This window comes from Candoia aspera, chromosome 9 (genome assembly GCF_035149785.1).
Source record: "Candoia aspera isolate rCanAsp1 chromosome 9, rCanAsp1.hap2, whole genome shotgun sequence".
Classification (NCBI taxonomy): domain Eukaryota; kingdom Metazoa; phylum Chordata; class Lepidosauria; order Squamata; family Boidae; genus Candoia; species Candoia aspera.
This window is the reverse complement of record NC_086161.1, coordinates 21,293,792-21,314,642: the sequence shown is the minus strand read 5'-3', so window position 1 is coordinate 21,314,642 and position 20,851 is coordinate 21,293,792. Positions and strand designations below refer to the sequence as shown.

At 47.2% G+C, this 20,851-nt stretch overlaps 1 protein-coding gene across 2 annotated transcripts in view; it reads right to left on the bottom strand.

The window, feature by feature from the left end:
- The window catches only part of CNNM4 (cyclin and CBS domain divalent metal cation transport mediator 4), a 64,000-nt gene that overhangs the window by 21,368 nt on the left and 21,781 nt on the right, over window positions 1-20,851 (bottom strand). For both annotated transcript variants that reach the window (XM_063310885.1, XM_063310886.1), the window contains exons 2-3: window positions 4,596-4,739; window positions 3,388-3,525 (exon numbers count right to left, since the gene is read on the bottom strand). In XM_063310885.1, the coding sequence (XP_063166955.1) occupies window positions 3,388-3,525; window positions 4,596-4,739 (282 nt within the window). The remainder of the gene's footprint in view (window positions 1-3,387; window positions 3,526-4,595; window positions 4,740-20,851) is intronic.

Genomic DNA, 20,851 nt, shown 5'->3' with positions numbered 1-20,851 from the left:
GATTGTTGTTGTGGGGAAAAAAGAGGAGGAAGGAGCACTAGGTACACTGCTCTCAGCTCCTGAAGAAAAGTTGGGATATAGCTCTAACAACTAAATAAATAAAGAAGAGTTGGATGAGAACTCCTGGAATTCCCACCAGTGCTGAGTGCTAGGCTGAACTTCATGCCAAATTAATTTCTAAACTTTATATTTGTATGCTGCTTGTGGTACTGAAACTCAATCGTGCATGGACAAACAATCTTTGGGGACACGGGATGTACTGGTATTTTTGGAGTGAGGGTAAGGGTGCAGTGGGAAGGCAATACGCTGGGGGTGTACCTTGAAATCTCCTGAGGTTTTGTTAAGGGGGAGCTCCCCCCCCCTTTTTTTACAATGCATGATGCCCATTGAAGGATTTAAGGTCCTTTTTTTATGGCTATCCTGACTCAAAATGGGGGAAATCAAGGTCAAGTGCAGGGGACGATTATACTGTTGAATAATATTATCTCAGAGTGCAGGCTGGAATGAGGATGTTGCATAAAACAACCCTGGAAGTAGACTTTTTCTTAAAACTCCGAGGCAGACACAGGGATGAGCCTAGTTCACATTTCAGGCCCAAGGCTTGTAAGGTTGCAAACGGGGTCTATCTGCTGAAATTGCCCTATTTCCCCAGTGGGCCTCCCAGTGAAATTCAGCATCTTCCTGTTCTACAGATTTGCATGGGGGAAGAAAACAAAGCTACTATTCTATCACAAAAGAGGGTGCGAGCCAGTTTGGAGTAGCGGTTAAGACACCAGGCTAGAAACCAAAAGGCCATGAGTTCTAGTCCCGCCTTGGGCACAAAGCCAGCTAGGTGACCTTGGGTCAGTCCCTTTCTCCCAGCCCTAGGAAGGAGGCAATGGCAAACCACTTCTGAAAAACCTTGCTAAAAAAAACTGCAAGGACTTGTCCAGGCAGTCTCCGAGAATCGGACATGATTGAACAGATAAAAAAAAAATCATAAAAACTGAATCTTAAAAAACTCTCTTCCTCCTTCCACCTGGAATTTGTGGGGAGAGGGCACTGGTTCTCGACACTTAAAGTCTCTTTCAAGTCACGCTCCACTCCTGGGGAGTACCTAGAAAAATCTATAAAATTTACCTAGCAAGAAGACAGTATGTAGTGGTTTGCACCTGCCTTCTTCCAGGATATTTTTTCCAAATTCCCAATCTAGCCTACTGCCCTGGCTGTTCCTGGTGCTCTCCCATCCAAGTTTGTTTGTTTATTAAAGAGATTTATATGGCCGCCCAACTCACTCACAGTGACTCCAGGCGGCTTACAGAAATAAAACCCCAAATACAAAACCCACCACACCCCACCTCTTGGCAGCAATAATACAATTCAAACAAACCACTTGATGGGCTCCACATCAATCTGGGATTCCCAGGCTCGCTTGCAACACCATGTCTTCAGGGTCTTTCAGAAGAGTATTAAAGTGGGGGCCAATCTTATCTCTACAGGGATGACGTTCCACAGGGAGGGAGCCACCACGGAGAAGGCCCTTCTTCTCGGTCCCACTAGATGGACCTCCTTAATGGGGAGGACCCATAACATAACCCACTTCCCCAATCTGGTGGGTCAGGCAGATGTAACTGGGGAAAGGCAGTCCTGCAAATAACCTGGCCCCAAGCCATGTATGGCTTTAAAGTTGATAACCAGCAGCTTGAAATGGACCGGGAAGCAAATCGGCAACCAATGCAGCTCCCACAAAAGAGGTGACACATGTGCAAATCTGGACTTGCGCAAAACCACGTGGCTCGCAAGTTCTAATCAGATGGGCTCTGCTGAGCTTTTAAAGATGACACCAGCTCGGTACTGCCACTTGCTATGACTTTCCCCAAGCTATTGGAATTTTATTTATATATTTTAGAAAAAAGGCTATACTATCCTTAAAAAAAATCATTTTTTTTTTTAAAACCCACAGTCTATAATCCCGAAACCAGCATCTTAAGATAAAAAAAAGCCAGACAGGGTTTGTCAGGAAGAGCATTCCAGACATGGGGATCAACACTGCCAAAGCACCCTGGACCCCCACCTCCCCTTGTATGAGCAAGAAGGGGGTGTGTCCAGGAGACAAGAAGTCTTTGTAATATGGCTGGGGAGACAGGGCCAGGCATTTCTTCCTCCATAATTAAAATCTCCTTTCCCTTTCTCAGAAAGAGGGCTTTTCTCCCCCCCCCACCACTTTGTAACATCTGGGCCGAAAGCTTCATCTTCTGCTGGGGCTTAATTGCCTGGGGTAGGATGGGGGGCGGGGGGGAGACAAATAAACAAGCCAGGCCTGGAGGAAACTCCCATTCAAACCTAAAGCCGCAGCAGACAGGATAATGGAGGCTTGCTTTGCTGAGTTGGCAGCCCCCTGTAATTTCCCCATGAGACAATGGGGACAACCTGTGGGGCGGGTTTCATATTAGTCTTTGGAATCTGCCTTGGCCAGATTGCGGGCGGCAGGTCTGGCAGATCGTGGGAGGAGAGGAGGAAATGGCCTTTGCCGACCTCTGTTGCCCCAGCCACCGAGGGCTTCCTTTGGTGGTAGAGAACAACAGCTTGGGGTCACAACAGCCGAGATACCCTTAATGCAGTGTTTCTCAACCTTAGCAACTTTAAGATGTGTGGACTTCAACTCCCAGAATTCCCCAGCCAGCCATGCTGGTCAGGGAATTCTGGGAGTTGAAGTCCATACAACTTCAAGTTGCCAAGGTTGAGAAACACCGCATTAACATGCTGGCTGGGGCTGGATAGAGGCTGGTTCCGGCCCTTTCTGAGTACAGGTAGTCCTCAACTTACGACTGTTCATTTAACAACGGTCCAAAGTTATGACGGCCTCGGAATGGGTGCTTCACAGCCTGTAAAGCACTTCCGAGTGTCACAAAACATCGCACACCCCCAGCAGTCACATGATCGCATTTCAGGCAGCTTGCATTTACACTGATGCAGCATCCTGCGGTCACGTGACCACATTTTGCAACTTCTCTGCCATTTCTGGGCAAAAAACGCCCATTGGGGAAGCTGGATTCACTTAACGGCCTGTGATTCACTTAACAAACTCTGTAATGGTAATGGTAATAAAATTGGGTCTGGTCATGTGGTAACTCACCACCACAGTGACTTACAATGGAAATTCTGGTCCCAATTGTGGTCATAAGTCGAGGACTACCTGTAATTCCGGGACAGGATCACAGCCTTCAACTCAACCTTCTTCACTGTGGTCTTGTACAGGAATAAAACTAAAGGAGATCCTTCCTCCTCCCTATTCTGCCTTCCCCTCCCGGTGAAAAGTGGGACGAAAGAAAGGAAGCTCATCTTTTTGCAATAAGGGATAAAAGTATCTATTTTCAAAATTCCCCCCATGGGGGGGGGTTCTCTTACCAGTGGAGAGGAAGCGATGAGCAGCTAGGAGCAGCTGCGGGGAGATCTTCACTTTGGACTCCGCGTCGTTGTCCTTGAAGGCAGAGAAATCTCTCTTGTCCTGCTTGTGGCTCACACGCTTCTTGGTGCGGTTGTCCGCTACAGCGAGGAAAGCCGTTAAAGACACCACCCTACGTTCTGTGTTCACACAGCCTGCTCAGCCAGGCCCAATGAATTAATGCGTGATGTGTGAACACGCACGTCGCGCAATTCATTGGACAGTACGAAGGACAATCCGTGGCATCGTGGAAAAGGCCCACAATAGAGAGTTCTTCCTGTATTTCAGGGACAGGCAATATATTTGGGCACTGGAGCCCATTTGGGGTTTTGAGAGTTGGTATGGGGCTCTGTTGAGGGACGCGGTGGCGCTGCGGGTTAAACCGCTGAGCTGCTGGGCTTGCCGATCGGAAGGTCGGCGGTTTGAATCCGCGTGACGGGGTGAGCTCCCGTTGCTCGTCCCAGCTCCTGCCAACCTAGCAGTTCGAAAACATGCAAACGTGAGTCGATTAATAGGTACCGCTTCGGCGGGAAGGTAACGGCGTTCCGAGTCGTCATGCTGGCCACATGACCCGGAAGTGTCTATGACAACGCCGGCTCCAAGGCTTAGAAACGGAGATGAGCACCGCCCCCTAGAGTCGGACTCGACTGGACTTTACGTCAAGGGAAACCTTTACCTTTACCTTTATGGGGCTCTGTCACAAAATGGCTGCCATGGGGCACTTTACTCTTCACAGAAGGGCCTGATGGCCCTGGCCAAATTCAAAATGCTTACTGACCAGAAGGCCCTCCACCATCCTTTTGCGGATGCCCACAAATAATGCGGGTCCTAGAAGCTGGAGTTTTGCCTTGTCAGCATGTCGCAGTTCCAATTTTTGATTAAGATAATATTTTCAAAACAAGTCAGGTGGGACAGGTAGACCGGTGGGCATCCAGGAAGGTACATGAGGTCACAGTGTGACCTCCTAGTACTTGATATAAACCAAAATCTTATTAGGGTCATTGGCTGGAAAGCCAATATAATAAATAAAGTTTAATACAAAATACAACATTCATGAATTTTCACTGGTAACCGAGGTTACATCTGCAGATAATCACTCTGACTTGTGATAGTGATGTTCTTAAAAATATACATTCCCCCCCAAAAAGTGAAGATTTAAAATGAACCTAACTGTACATATCCGACTCGTCTAGGATCTCCGATTTGATTATCTCCTCGATGACGTCTTCCAATGTCACCAATCCCAACACTTCATAGAAGGGGTCACCCTCACCTTCATTGTTCACCTTCTGGACAATAGCCAGGTGTGATTTACCTGCGGGAGAGAGCGCTCCTGGTGACAACCGCACTGTGACAAGAGATACAAAGAGCAGGCTGGGTCCATGCTCAAAATCCACATGGCTGCTAGCACAGCTTCCCCCCAGAAGGTGCTGCAGAGTTTGGGCAAAGCAAGCTCTATCATCACCACCATGCTTTCCTGGTGATGGCACATGCCCTATGGAACAGCTCCCCCATGCCCCCAGAGTTCAGACACCCCTACTCTACTGGCCTTTCACGAGGCCGTGAAGACCTGGCTCTTCTCCAAACACTGGGGCTGGGATGTTAATACGGGGGGTCTGGCATGAGTGTTTGTGATTAGTGGTGTTGTCATTCTACTGAACCTCAGCATGCTTCTGTTTGCTTTTCTTGGTTTAATGGAATTCTTTGTTTCCATCTTGTCCATCGCCCAAATTTTTTTGCATAGATAGGTGGCCAGATAGATTGGACGGATGGATGCATACATTTTGCTAAGGATGGCTCTGGGGAAGCAGTTAATGTTCCGCCTTTAGAAACAGAGAGGACCGATCTGTGATTTGGTGAGCATGATGCTTTAGTGTGGAAGACAGAAGACCTGTTATGTCTCTCCCTCCACAGAAGCCTAATGGCCACTGGATCTAGCTGAGTTGTCAACTACAGTCCCCACACGATGCCCTCTGGTTGGGTTGGAACTGCAACTCGCAGCAATCCCAGTCAACACAACCAAAGGGTGATGGGCATTGTTGTCCCAACCCATCAGGACGACGTCACGCTAGGCTTTGAAATAGCACCATAGGCTTGACTTTGCCTTCCTCAGCCCTCTTCCAGACAGGGCACTTGACCCATCTTTCACGATGGTGCAACTCATCTGGCTGCATTCTTGTGCCATTTTGGACAGATTTCTCAGTTCAGGCCAAGTTCTTCAAAATCAAAGCTGGCTAAAGCTTGAAGGGAGCTGTAGTCATTGGGAGGCACCAGGGTGGGGAAAGCTGGTGCAGCAGAGGCATAGAGGGCTCGGATGACATTTTATAACTGAGAAGCAAAAACAGCAGCAGCAACAACACACACATACACACAAGGAATGGGAGGAAAAAGAAAGAGGGACAGCCTTATGTGGGGTCCTACCTTATGCCTTCTCTAAAGGCTGGGGGGCTGGCAAGGCCCCCAGTCGAAGGAAAGTCACCCCAATTTGGGGGTTAGTAAGATTTTTAAAAAGCACAATGGGGGGTCTTCAGCAGACATAAAAAAGGGGCACAGCTTCATCTATGTAGCTGTGGCCGCCATCTTGGCCTTTTTGACCTTCTTCCCACAGATGCCCCTGCCCAGGGGTCACAGGTTGCTCACTTCCAGGAATCTAAGGGAGGTTCTTGCCTGCTCTGTCCCAGGCGACAAACGATTTCTGACGGTGGAAACGAGAGAACTGCAGTGGAAAATGTCCCAGCAGAAAAGCCACAAGAAATCTTAGGAAAGGAAGGGAGAGTTTCCCACATAAGCACACCCTTCAAAAAACATGTCCCGGCTCTGTTGCATGACGTCCCCTTTCTCGGAGCCTCCATGCAACACAATGGGGGATCACTTTACGTAATTCTTCACGCTATTATAGCATTAGAGAAAAAGGCAATTAGATATCTTGGCATGTTGCAATTAGGAGCAAAGGAACCCACTCCTGCGTTTCTCGCTGTGGGTGGGACCAGACCTCCCATGCTCCTCGGCCAGGGGCTTCCTCAGTGGCTGCTGCGGGCGATGTGGTTTTGCTAGGCAGAAAAGAGGCGCTGCAAGTTCTCGTGCATGCGCTCCGTCGGTGCTGTGCTGCTCCCATGAGAACAGCCGTCTGGGAGGCTGAGCTGAACACAAAGACTCCAGCTCATGTCGCCAACGCTTCTCCTCCAAGCATCTAACTGCGGTGAGGTTCCCACATTGGGTAAGGCTGTGGTGCGCTTGCCAAAACAAAACTGGCCAGATTCACACTTCAGGCTAAGCCACAGTGTGGTTTACACACCACACTGGGTCCATGGAGAAAGCCAAGGTAAAACCAAACAACCCAGGTTGGGTTTTAAACATGATCTGCAAATCTTGCCTATGAGAAGCCAGCCATCATTAGCAGAGGCCCGTCACACTCTCTCAGCCTGGCCTACTTTGCAGGACCATTGTCAGGACAGAAGGGAGCACCAAGTATTGGGATGAAAAGCAACTAAAATGTCAAGACTACGGCAAGACTGCCAAGATCTCAACAATTATTAATAGATAGTATAGATAGTCCTCGCTTAATGACCACAACTGTGGCTGGAATTTTGGTTGCTAAGCAAAGCGGTCATTGAGCAAATCCAACCTGATTTTACGATTTTCTTTGAGGTGGTGGTTAAGTGAATCACCATGGGCATTAAGCGAACCATGTGGTCGTTAAGTGAATCACACAGTTCCCCACTGATTTTGCTTGCCAGAAGCCGGCTGGGAAAGTCGAAAATGGCGATCGTGTGACCACAGGACACCATGATGGTCATAAATGCAAACCAGTCGCCAACTGCCCAAATTGTGATCACGTGACTGCAGGGACCCTGTGACCGTCATGTGAGAACCAGTTGTAAGTCAGTTTTCTCAGCACCGTTGTAAGTCTGAACCGTCACTAAACTAATGGTTAAGTGAGGACTACCTGTACTGATACACTTAATTATTAAGATTACCTATCTATCTGCTTATAAAAGTCTGCCAAGTAAGGATATTTGTTCAAGCATTCCTTACATGGGAAGGAGGCTGAATGTTGGTGACCGCATGTGTCACTCGGCATTCAGCGCAGCACTTGAGGCAGCTGCATGGATACTTAGCATCTTGCAAGAAATACCAGCCCAGTCCAGCATCCATGAGTGCATTTGGGGGCTACCTCTCCTCCCTCCCCTTACGACTGACTGGCAAGGGCTGCACAATATAACGCAATGGGGTTGTCCTGATTTGTGGAGAGGGGATACGTTTTGCGGTGCTTGCAGTGCTACGCCAAGCTGGGGAGAGAAATGTGTGTGCCTTTTTTCTTCTTACCAATTTGATGAAAGAGAATTTGCCTTCTAAACATCCTTTCCAAGGAGGAGAAAACTAGGGTGAATTTTCCTGGGTGGAATCAAAAGAGTCTTGCACATCTTTGGGGAGAAGGTTGGCCAAGGGCCGTGTCTGCGAGTGTTTCTATTTATTCACGTAGCTATTTAGCGTATTTCTGCCCCGCTGCAATCAAAAAGCTTTCCAGTGGCTTTCGTAGAAGGAATGGCACAATTTAAAACATCCACAGGACAATCTTTAAAACCCTGCAGTCGTAAGTAGGAACAATCCAACCATGCTGAAATAAAAACAACCACTTCTGGACAATGTCTTTCGCTGCACAATCCTCTCTCCGGTAGTGTGGCCTCTGTGGCTTCCCACACACACAAGGAGCAGCAGTGCCCACAGGAGGAAGCTAGGCAGGGCAGATGGTGAAAGCAGCGTTGGGCCAATGCAATGCAAGCGCCACCCCTTTTATACTCGTGTCGTGACGCTGCACGCACATTGGCAAAACACAACGTTTGCACTGCAACATCGCAGCGCTGTGTTTGTCATCTGGATCCTGCAGAGGTCTCTCACCAGGAGGGGCCTCTTTCATCCCAGACACCCTTTTAGCCACCTGGCTCTGCCACTGCTAAGGGGGCACCTTGCCCTTGAAGAGCTATTGAAGTTCTCTTGGCCTTGAAGGGAAAAAAGAGCAAAATCACCTGGCTCAATTTCTCCACCTACAACTCTTGTGGAGAATTTTGGGAAGCCAGTTGCATTCAGGGATACAGGTAGTCCTCGCTTAACAACCATTTGTATAGTGATGGCTCGGACTTACGACGGTGCTGAAAAAAACCAACTTGTGACCGGTCCTCACACTCATGACAGTCGCAGCGTCCCCCCCAGTCATGTGATCATGATTTGGGTGCTTGGCAACTGGTTTGCATTTATGATCGTCACCATCTCCTGTGGTCACGTGATCACCATTTTTGACCTTCCCAGCTGGTTTCTGGCAAGCAAAATCAATGGGGAAGCACGTGATTCACTTAATGACCACCTGGTTCACTTAAGGCCTGTGGTGATTCGCTTAATGACCGCCGCAAAAAAGGTAGTAAAATCAGGTCGGATTCGTTTAATGACTGCTTCATTTAGCAACCAAAATTCTGGTCCCAATTGTGGTCGTCAAGCAAGGACTACCTGTAGTTTCAGGTGCAGGGTAATGACACAGCCGCTTCCATGCTTCTAACAACAGCGGGGCTAGAATGCCAGGAGCGGAAATGAAGACTGCAGGATAGGAGAGCTTGTCCTCTTACGCCAAGACCAGTGAAACATCTATTTTATGCTCCTTCTTCCATGCCCCTGGTTGAACCTGTGCCCTTTTCAACCCTGTGGTTCTGTGACTGGGTTTGTTCATCACCCACCTTTCTCCTCCCCATTAAATAAGAAGGGGGAAAAACAAGATTTCTTTCACTGTAAACCAAAGGTCACCACAAAACAATTCTTCAAAGGAACTTCCCAGGGAGCAACACATACATGACAAGGCAGAGAAAAACGGCTGGCACAGACTGGAGCTCGGCAACTGGAGCTCAGCATTGTTTTTCATAATCAACTTTTTCTGATAGCAAAGCATATAGGTTTACCAGGTCTGTTTCTTCCTGTGGTTTTGAGAGGCGGGGGCACTGTCACTGGAGCGTATCTGGATAAGGGAGGCCAAAACAAACCTAGAACAAGCCCAGGATGGGCTGCAGCAAGATCGCCCAGGACCCATGGTCTGTTGACATCTAAACCTCAGGAAGCACGAAGAATGTGCCAACTTCTGTAGCTCCAGCAGGCAGACATGAGGTGCCAGCACCCATGGCTGGGCAAGGGGGGAATCAGTTGGCAATGGGTGCAGTATTAACAAGCCCAGACTTGGCCCTGGAACCCCAAATTCAGACCCACCTCCCAGGAAGCTACTATTATCCAGGATCCCATCTCGGTGTTTACAGCCATTCAATGCCCACTGGTAGCACAGAGGTCTCTATTTTGGAATCAAGGGTATTTGCAGGATGTGGTGAAAAAAACCAAGATGGCAGCCACGATGCAGATAAAAACCAGGCAGAGCTTCAATCACAGTGTGGCAGCCGCCATCTTGACTTTTCTGACCACCCCTGGAGGACACCCCTGTTTGGAATGGTTTAGACCTTCTGCAAGAAGAGAGAAAGCTTTCTGATACATGTTCACAAAAGAACTCAGACCAGCAGGAAACAGGACAGGCAGAAACCCCGGTTTTGGATAAGGGATGGTTCTGCTGACTGAAATAGTTTGAGGAATTTGGAATACAAAGAGCAAAAAAAAAAAAAAAGGAAAAAAAAATTCAAATAAAACAAAACAAAAAGAAAACAGGAAGGGGAAGAGATCGATGGTCATCCCTGCTCTTAAGCTTTTCTTTCCAAGACCCAACAACAATCCCAGATCTACATGTTCCTTCAGCTAAACTGAGGATTTCTGCAGATGGAAATGGCCATTACTGTACTTTCTTCTTGCAACTTTTTCAACTTCTCAATCTAGGCTCCTGCCATGGAGTTTCCTAGTGGTCTCCCATCCAAAGACTAACCAAGCCTGATCCTGCTTAGCTTTTTCAAGATCAGATAAGTGCTGCCCTCTCCTGGAGAAAAAAGTGGTTAAAAGACTCAATTTAGTTTCCACTGGGAAAGACAGAATAGCAGATATTTATAGTGGGAGATGGGGAGGAGCTAATCACGAAAAGCTGGGATAGGGGAGGAGCTAATAGGAATGGGAGGGGTAGGGGAGAGGCTAATCAGGAAAAGCCGGGATAGGGAAGGGGCTAATAGGAAATGGGAGGGGTAGGGAGGGGCTAATCAGGAAAGGGGGAGGAGCTAATATTTGCTAAAAGCAAGGTCTTGTTTGAGTCCAATTCCTGTTGACCTCATGCACACAACCACGGAGTTTTCTTGGCAACAATATGGAAGTGTTTTGCTGGCACCTTCGTTCAGGATTTATTTGTTTATTCAATTTGTATGCCCATCTTGCCATAGCAGCTCTAGGCAGATAACAACAGATAAAGACAATACAAATCAAAACAGCCGCATCTCTAACCCATAATGACCACCCAAGTCACAAGCAATCGAGTAAAGTTAACTCCCCCCACCCCAGGGCTCCAGCTAACTCTCCAAGCCCCATGCCTGGGAACACACCCACCTCTTCAGAGCTCTGCAAAATGCTGGCGGGGTTGGGGTCAACCTACCCTTGGGGGGATCCGGTGCCCCCTAGGGCAGGGGCTTTGAGTCCCGCAAGGTGATGCTCTTTAATCGACGGGACCCACAGCATGCCTCTCTGGCAGGATCCAGTGGGGCAGGTAGAAACAATTGGGGGAGGTGGTCCCTCTAGCCCCCCCACCCCGGGCTTTCCCATCCAAGGATGACCCAGGTCTGGCCAGGCTTGGCTTCCTGCGTGGTTTCAAGAGCCAGAAGAAGCAAACTCTGCCCCCTCCCTGATTCAGGAGAGAAATACTTGCTTGCTGAGTTGCCCTGTGTCTGTCTCTCTCTCTGTCTGTAATTAACTATAACATACCACAGGCAACCTCACAAGGGGGGAGTTAAGGCTAAAGAAACAAATAGATAAAAATCCTGCGTAACGCCTTCGGCTTTCTTGCGCAAAGTCTTGCTCCCGCAAAGGCAGTGAAAAATTGCCCCTAGGAAATTTTTCCCAGAGGAATCTTTCCATCAGGAATCTTTTTTTAAAAAAATTTGCCTTCTAGCTCATCTCACACTACAGGTTATTTACGGGAAGCTGCTTATTCGCCGTTCTAACAGGGACAGGGCCTTCTGGATCACCGGGAAAGTTTCTGCATTTTAATAAAAGATATTGGTTGGGAAAGGATCCTTCTGATTTTTGGCCATTGTAGACTAACACAGCACTCCTTCTACAACGGGTTACCCGAATCCCCACGTGCACACAGACAAACCGCTCCCAAGCCACATTAAATGCTTGAACCTGATCGCTTTACATGGCCAGGCGGGATGCACAGCGCAACGCCCAGGCCCGAGTTTCAATCCTTGTGATGGCCTCTTACAGCAGAGGTGCACAACCTGGGACCTTAGGAGTTGTGTGAAACCCCCCAAAGCCTTGGCATGACTGTTGACCAGTGTGTATGTGTTAAAAACGTCAAGATGGCAGACGCCGCCACCCCTTCAAAGCCCTGTTTTACAGTTGGGCTTGAGGTTTCTGGCCACCATCTTGACTTTTCCACGGCCCACTCCTCCACGGATGTCCCTGTTGGTCATCTAGCACAGAAGCCGTATCTGAGAGCAACGGGCAGCCCCACAGCTCAGGTCCTGGGGTTCTGGCCATTCTCCTCCAGCCCTTTTTATAGGTAGGATCAAGTGCAGGAGAATAACTTGGCAAGGGAAATCTACAGCTGAGGATCTCCATGAGGGCTAGAAACTTACCCCTTTTATGAATACTTCAAAATCTCCATCAGGAGGAAGGTAAGGAAGTACTTCCACACGTACTTTCTCACCACTCACTTGGAGGAAGAATCACCCCATTTTACATCAAAGGAGCAGGCCAATTTCAAGCAGCCAACCTGAAGCGTGGCTAGCTAAGACCCCTGCGTGCAGAGCGCAGCATCAGGCCAGGATCCAACAGAGAGGCCAACCCAAAAAAGCAGAGGCTGGCTTCCCTTGGGGCTTCCTTCTTACCCAGCTCCTTTCTGCCCGATAAACCCAGGATTAAAGGGTTTAGGAGGCAAGGAAACTGACAAGTAAACAGTTGGTGGGTGGTAAATGCCTCAAGGCACTTGGGGAAAGGGAGGGGGGCTGCTAAAAAAAAAATCACAGCTCCAGCAAGACCAGGATATAGCAGAGACCACAGTGGCGGGGTTTTCTCTGGCCTCAGGGATGGAAAAAGGTACAAGAGCATCAGAAAGTCACTTATGCATCTAATTATACTGGTTCATCCAACTTGTTGTTCTTGTATTTATTTCAGGGCTGCAGAGAGGAATCTGTCCCAGCCTTGGGACTGAACCTTTGACCTTCTGTTATGTCCTGCTCAAGGACGCCATGGGGAGTGTTGTTAAAGAAGTCAAAATGGCAGCCATATCTGCTTGATCGAAGTCCTATCCCTGGCTCTGCCCCAACGCTGCCACCCTTAGAAGCCACTTCATACGGAGCCAAAAGCTTCTGCGCCTTTCCCAATGGGCTCTCCTGAGGTCTGCACTGAATAGCAATGGCTCTCCAAAATTTCAGGCAGATCAGACAGGAGATGGTAAAGACCGAAATGGGTTTATTTGGGTGCCTTCAAGTCAGTGCTGACTCCTGGCAACTGCCTGGACCAATTCTTGGCAGGATTTCAGAAGTGATTTGCCATTGCCTCTTTCCAAGGGCTGATGGGGAAGGACTGGCCCAAAGTGAACCAGCTGGCTTCTGGGCCCAAGATGGAACTAGAACTCATGGTCTGTTACTAGTCTAGCGCCTTCACCACCAGATCAGACTGACTCTTACAATGACTTCGAGTCAGACTTGATTCCAGCTGACCTACATGACAAGTCCCTGCAGGCACCTTTTTTATACAAAGCCCATGTTCTTTTCTGACTGCGGCTTTCAGAGGCAATCAAATTAGGGTTGCAGGCTCCCCTAAAGAGGAAAATCTTTTTCCAACACGTTCTGCTTCAAGACATCCATGCCAAAAGTAGAAGCTTGAGATGGTATGCTTCTAATATGCATCTATAAAATTATAAAAGGTATAGAGAAATTTACATTTTTCTCCTAAGAGAGCAATGCGATGACAGTGCAGTGCAACCGACCCACAATATGTCAGGGACTTCTGTTGTATTTTTTATGTTTTCTATTGTTTGTGTATGTTTGTTTCTCCTTTTGTGGTTTATTAGCTGTCCAGTTATTTGACTAAGATGGGTGACCATCTAAATTAGCAAAAGAAAGAAAGAAAGATGGAAAAGTATGTCATACAAAAAGAGTGAGCATGGAACAGGTTGCCATGAGATACAATCAAGAAAAAGTTAAAAGAGGGTAATTTTTGGCAGGATGGGCTTAAATCACCTGTGGGCAATTTATGGTCCTATTCCTACCTGTAGCCCTCAGTGCAATTTCCAAAGTCCCCCAGAACCCCACTATCACTGATTTTGACCTCATCCACCAGTGTCTCATAGCCTGAGTAGATCACACTCACCTTGCGAATACAACCATTTACCATAAAAAGACTCAGAGAAAGCTTTGAGGTTCCAAGGCAGAGGTACGTTTGGATGCATCCCTGTTTTGCAGCCCTGAAACTCATTTGCACCGTGTGAGTGATGCACCACATAAAAAAAACATGTGTGAACACCAGATGAACCAAAATAACGTGGCATAACATTGCAGCCCTGTGCTAAGCATGCTGACTTGGAAGTAAATCCTGTTTGAATTCAAGGAGAGTGTAGACACAATTAAACTCCCACTGCTAATTCAACTTTCTTGATACATGATATAAGCTACTTGGCCTAGTTTGGGAGGCAGTGTGTGTTAGATGTGGCCAGACTCTTAGAGCGGTGTTTCCCAACCTTTGCAACTTGAAGAGGTGTGGACTTCAACTCCCAGAATTCTGGCTGGCTAGGGAATTCTGGGAGTTGAAGTCCACACCTCTTCAAGTTGCAAAGGTTGAAAAAACACCGCCTTAGAGACTAGCAAATCCTCTTCTTCAACAAGGTCATTTCAGTTGCATTCACAATAATTCCATCTCTTTTATATTTAATTGTAGATTGTCGGTTGCCTTGAGTGGCCTACAGGCAGCACAGTGAGGTTACCAGTCCGTCAGGGTAATAAACAATAATCCACATAACAAACGTAATAAAGAGTTGTCGAGATGGACGGTGAAGAAATGTAATAAATAAATAAATAAACTCTTCAAGCAGGCGTGGCTGTATCTTCCAAAAATCTCAGATGTTCACCACCCATAAAAACTAGAAACCCACGTGTTTGAAAGGACGTGCAGCTCTCTGCAAGCTGAGAAGCATCTTGCACAATTCGTGCAGGGAAGGTCTATTACCCCAACGAGAGCACGGCACTTCCAGCAGAAAGTGCTGGTTTGGCTCCTGGAAGCATCAATTAAAAGCTTCCCCACTAAGGAAAGCAGGAGGAAATGTACAGTTTGGGGAAATACGTGGCTTGTTAATAGCGTTGTCAAAAAAGTCTTGCTATAATCATTGGTTGCCAACCAAATATGAGTCAGCAGCATGATGTGGCTTCGAAAAAGACAATTGCAGTTGTAGGCTGCACCCACAGAAGTATAATTTCCAGATTGTGGAAAGTAATTGGTCTACTTTATTCTGCACTGGTGGAACCCCACCTTGAATACCATATGCAGTTACAGGCACCAAACTTTAAAAAGGATTCAAACTAAAGCAAGCGCAGGGGATCAAGGATCGCCATGGAGCCTAAAAAAAAATCCGATGAAGAGAGATTGAAGGAATGGGGAATATTTAGCCTTGAGAAGCAGAGGACAGAGATTTATTTTTAGAATTCAAATGTATAGAAGCCATCCAGCTCATAACGATTCTGGGAGGCATACAAGTTAAAAACAAATCGAGTGCATTAAAAGCAAAATAAGGAGACAGCCGCTGGATGGCGGTTGCTGGAACACGGAGTCCGGTCAAACGTTCTAATTCCTGTTCTAACGGCAAGAGCAGTTTGAGAGAGAGGCGGTGAGCTCTTGAATGTGGCCAAGCGTAGGCCAGACAGCCATCGGTCAGGAGACTTGGGTTGGCAGTTCTTCTCCGAGTAGAAGCTTGGACTCCGAGATGAGGATTAGGACTCAAAGATGGTATGATTCCACGAACCCGGAAGCCCATTATGGGGAAATGCTACGCCCAAGTTCTGAAGAACCACAGATGTCTACTGTGGTCTGACCTCCTTTTCATTTTCTCAGCCTGGCAATTTATAAAAGTCCCTTGCTGGGGGATTTCAGCTGCCTGATGTGTCCCAAGGCTGTTTCCTCTCACGTCCTCCCTGGAATCCCAGACAACTGTAACTGAAGCGGATTAAGTAACACAAATTCTAGATCCAAAAATAGGCAAGGATGACCTCACCTGATGAGCAAGCTCTTGCGGCTAACGGAGTCATCCGTCATCCCATCTGCAAGATGCTATGTCTTGCGTCTCCAAATAAATCCTGGCAGAGACCAGGGACTCGTCCCTCACCCTATGTGCTGCAAGCTTGAAGGCAGCTCCAATATTCAAAGACAAAGGTTGAAAGAGCACTAAGGCTACCCCAAATCTATTTTTCTAAAACAAAGGAGAGCAACGGGATGCTGCAACCACCACTGCCAAGAGGGAGAACTTACAAATGGTCTAGAACTGCAGAAGAATTCAATTCCCACCACCCTCGCTAACTACACTGCCTGGGGATGTTGCAAATCGCAGAGTATCTCATCTGGAAGACACTGGGTGGGGAAGGTGGGCTAGAAATCTGCTTCCAACAGACCAGCTTTCCCCAAGCGGGAGACCTCCAAATGCTTGAGTATCAACTCCCAGAATTCTTAGCAATCACCATACTGACTGGGGCATTCTGGGAGGTGAAGTCCACACTGGGGAAGTACACCCCAGGCTCTATAACTAGGAGAACTTTAGGCTGTAGTTGGGATAGTGGATACTGACATCTGATACGGCCTACCAGTAATTTTCAGGGAATAACAAGATGTTCTCTGGTTCTACCTGTCAGCCCTCCAGAGTAGACCAAACATGGAAACCAAAGACACACAAGCTAATACTGTTTTTATTATAAGGTTATAGTAATGGAATCTTGCAAGTCTGAATGTGCCCCCTACAAGAACCAGGGAGAGTCATGTCTGAGAGGCTTTCTCGTATTACATTTCTGCCCCAGACTCATACTTCCTTTATCTGACCGTTGTCTTGGTCGTGGCTCTTCATCCTGTTCCTCACAATTATTCCTTCTTCCCATTACAACCACCTTTTCTGAACTTGGAAGAAACATCCCTTCAAACCTGACCAAGGCATTTTGATGCTGGGGACAAAATGGCGCCTGCTCCAACCTGTGTGCAGAGGCCAGTTAGACTTGGCTGCTGCATCCTCCTTCAAAGCCGGCAATGAGAATAGGGTCCCCTCCCATATCTGATGGTAGCTCTGTGTTTGAGATGGGGAAGACACAGGGGACTCAGGAGCAGCTGCTCTAGTTGGCAGCTCCCATCTGCCCAATTTGTGCGTCTCACCTGCCCTACAGGAGGGGAGTGTGAAACCTAGTATCTAGGGCAAAATCTCAGCTTTGGTTGCTAAGAATGTCCTATTTTTCTGATGCTATCAAATCTCTTCGTGAAACCCACTGAGCCTCAGACCCTAGATAGTTTCTAAAACGAATGCACCATATATAGTCATCTAAAGTGCAAAGGTCCATGAGTTCAATTCTGGGTAGAGATCTGAACCCTGCAGAATAATATCCGGGTACCTATATCTCATGAGTCCCAAACAGGACAAAACTGGTCATGTCGTGCCTGCCTCCTGGTGATCGGTGAGACTATTTTTCTGAAGATCTGGACCAGGGGCAGCTAAGCCATTCTTACTTTAAAGACTGAAAAACTGTATTTTCATCTTACCAGGCCTTCTTCTCGGCAAAATTTCAGGTCAGATGTCTGGCCTCCATGTAGTAAAACAAGCAAGAGATGATCTTCCCCCCAAATGATGAAACTGGCCCACAGTTATACTCGTGCAAAGCCATATGTGCAGATTAATTCCCACGTGTAAGGTGACTTAACTGCACCACTGCTCCTGTGAGCGCAAAGGTGAAGCAAGGCAAACTGCAGACAGGAAGTCTCCAGCCAGCTTGCTTTGAGTCAGCAAGCACTCCAGCTGACTCACTCCAGCCTTTTGGCGCAAGGACAAATTTCATGCTCGGCCTCATACCCAAGGGTCATTTCCCACCCTCAGGGTCAAAACGAAAACTGCGGAAACACTCCAGCCCATCCGTGATAAAATCCTGGACTTGGTGGCTCTGGACCCGTATATTTGGAATATATTTAACATGCAGGTTTGAAACCAGAAATTCACTCACTTGCTGATTGCATGAAGGGAATCTCATCATATTTCCTTTAGATGGGTCAATGCAAGGGCCAGCCTTCCTCTATAAAAATAAACTGAGTGGGAGGCTCTATAAAACCTATTTTTAGACAGCAAGGGCAGATGCACAAGCAACCTAAGTTTGAAATGAGTCAGAGGACTGGGCCACAAGCCTCACATGGATGCAGATCCTAACCAAATCAATGAAGCCCAATCCATGGAGGTGTGAGCTACGCAGGATCAGATGCAATCAAAGATAAATAGGTAGAACAAGACCTATAATGTAAATAAGGATCCCAAAAAACACAATGATATAACCACTCACAGGTCTTGTTGCAACCAAACTCAACACCTTCTAATTGGCTAACAAAGATGTTAATGGTCATCAGGACAATGCCACCGCCTTTTGAAAATGTGGTTTCTTGTTTTGTTTTTTGGACAATGTGAATTTTAAACTAAGTGTTGATACCTTTGACCCTAAATGCCTAAACTTAAAAAGGAAACAAAAATGAACAGTAGCCCAAATCTCATGACATCCCCACATCAGGGGGGACTTCTCACATAGCGGCAGGCAAGAATGAAGAACATTTTGGCCTTTTTAATTTTTTCAAAAGGTTGAAGAGGCGGGTGTGTGTGTTATTTATTTTATTTAGAAAACAAAGAAAAAATATAAGAAAGTGAAGAAGAAAGAGAGCAAGACAACAAACAGATGATATAGAGGAGAATTTCTCTCCTGTGCAGTTTTAAATAATAGCTTCAAAAAAGAGTACCCGTATTTCATTGCATTCTACGTCTGTAAGCAACTTGTTCATAAGCTGCAAGCAACATCAGGTCTTCAATCCGCTGAGGAGTTGGGGCCATAAATTTATCTTTTCAAAAAGTTGCAGTGGAAAGCAGAGCTGGCCTGGGGTTTAGGTGGGCTTCCACAGAGGACCTTTAGGTACATTCTACCTCCTTCAGATGCTCCACCCCAGATGGGTCCCATCAGCAACACTGTGATCAGGGTAAGGCCTACCACTTTAATTGTGCACCAGTCCCCTCCCTTGGAGAAGGTCTAAGTGTGTGGTCACTTGGAGTTCATTCCAACCTGATGGCGCACCGTCCATCTATCTGTCCTCATTTAAGTAGTGAATGCTACTACATTGAAAGTGGTTTGGGATATCATGCTCAATTCAGTGCAGGAAAAAAAATAATGACAGGCCAATCCAGCCAGGGTGGGAGACAGTTTGATGTCTCCCAGGCTAGAAACCAGGAGACCGTGAGTTGTAGTCCTGCCTTGGGCACGAAGCCAGCTGGGTGACCTTGGGCCAGTCCCTCTCTCTCAGCTCTAGGAAGGACACAATGGCAAACCATTTCTGAAACCCTGGCAAGAAAACTGCAGGACCTTGTCCAGGCAGTTGCCAAGAGTCAAAACTGACTCAAAGGCCGCCATCATCATCACCACCACCACCACCTTATAGCCAGGGTACAGAAAGCTCTGGTTCCTACCGACACACGAAATTTGCAGCAGGCATCAAAGGATGCAGTAAGCTGAGACCAGGCTTAATAGCAGTCTCGTTGATTCGTCCCACCAAGATCAATACAACATTTCCCCCTTCCTACAAAATACGCCACTTTGAGTATGATGCATTAAAGTAATCACCCTGCGCTTGGGGTGGGTGGGAGGAGAGATGCCATCTCACCATCCTCAACCACATATTTATTTAGTCAGTTTATACGGCTGCCCATCTCAAATAAATGACCCTGAGCGGCTAACAATAGTAGAAGTAAATAAAACCAAATACGTGTACAAAAATCACAAAAAGTATATGGCAAGCCCTCCGCCCATGACATACTCTTGTATGCTTTCAAGGTGTTTTAACATCATGCCTTCTCTGTGTTTATAGCAGTCTGGGGAAGGGATTTATTTATTTATTTATTTATTTTCTATACTTTTTTGGGGGGGGGGTAAGTAATGGAGGCCTAAGACAACAATGTGCCTTTTCTAGGGAAACATGCATGCAAAAATATTGCTCACTGATGGTGTGGTTCCAGCCTGTGGTTCCTCTACACACATTTGAAAAAAGCCACTCTGTGGTTGGGGGCAACTCCTGGTTCCTCCCATCTGGCAGCTAAGAGACAGGACACCAAGCCAAGGATTGCTTGTCTGCTAGGAGCTCCTAGATCAGAGATGCTGGGTTTTATCTGTGGGGTGCCGCTCCCCACAAAGTTGTCTTGTACAACGACGGTGGAACCGACGAGGTGGTACCCAAGCGAGGGAGCTAAGTGACAGTTTTCAAATGATACCTTTGAGTCGAGGAGGTGGAAGGCATGTATACGATGCAAACATTAGCAACAGGAATCCCAAACAAAAAATCCCCACCCTTCAACAGGGTACTTAGAGCCGTTAGGATCAGATAAAAGAAATAAAAATACAAAAGTCAGGAACAAAAAGATGAAGAAAGTGCATGCCACCATAGATCGATCCAGCGCATGGAGGTTGCTGAAATACTGTTGTGTTCCAGGTCTATTTTTAAAAGGAAGGAACAGCATGCACCAACCTTCTTTCCCATGCATTGCCTTGTTTGTGGGCTATCAGGCTTGCCTTGTGTCCCCCCACCAGCACCACCAAAAAATTAAAATAAAATCAGGACTGCCTTACAACCCAGCAGTAGAAAGATCTGGACTTGAACAGCAGGTAAGAGCAGAATAGTTACTGTCAGCCGGAAGGGAAAAAACAATCATTCACAGCCAAGAAGACTGAGTTTTCTGCCCTTGGGGCAGGGTGTGTCATGCCAAATAAGCAAACCACCCATGTTGGGAGGGACAATCTACTGATACCTGTTTCCACCCTGACCTTTGCTCTTCTACCTGGACAGCATCTTACAGGAGTTTCTGATTGCCTCTGCAGCAGCTGGTCTGTCAATGTTGCTGCCCCTGTTAAGCTGGCTTCCCTTCCTATATACCCCTAGCCTACCCCCCCACCCCTGGGTTCAGATACGTTTATTGGCTGTACGCCCCATTCAAATGTGTAGCAGTCACACCTCCGTTTAAAAGCAGAGCACCACAACAGTCACTGGGAC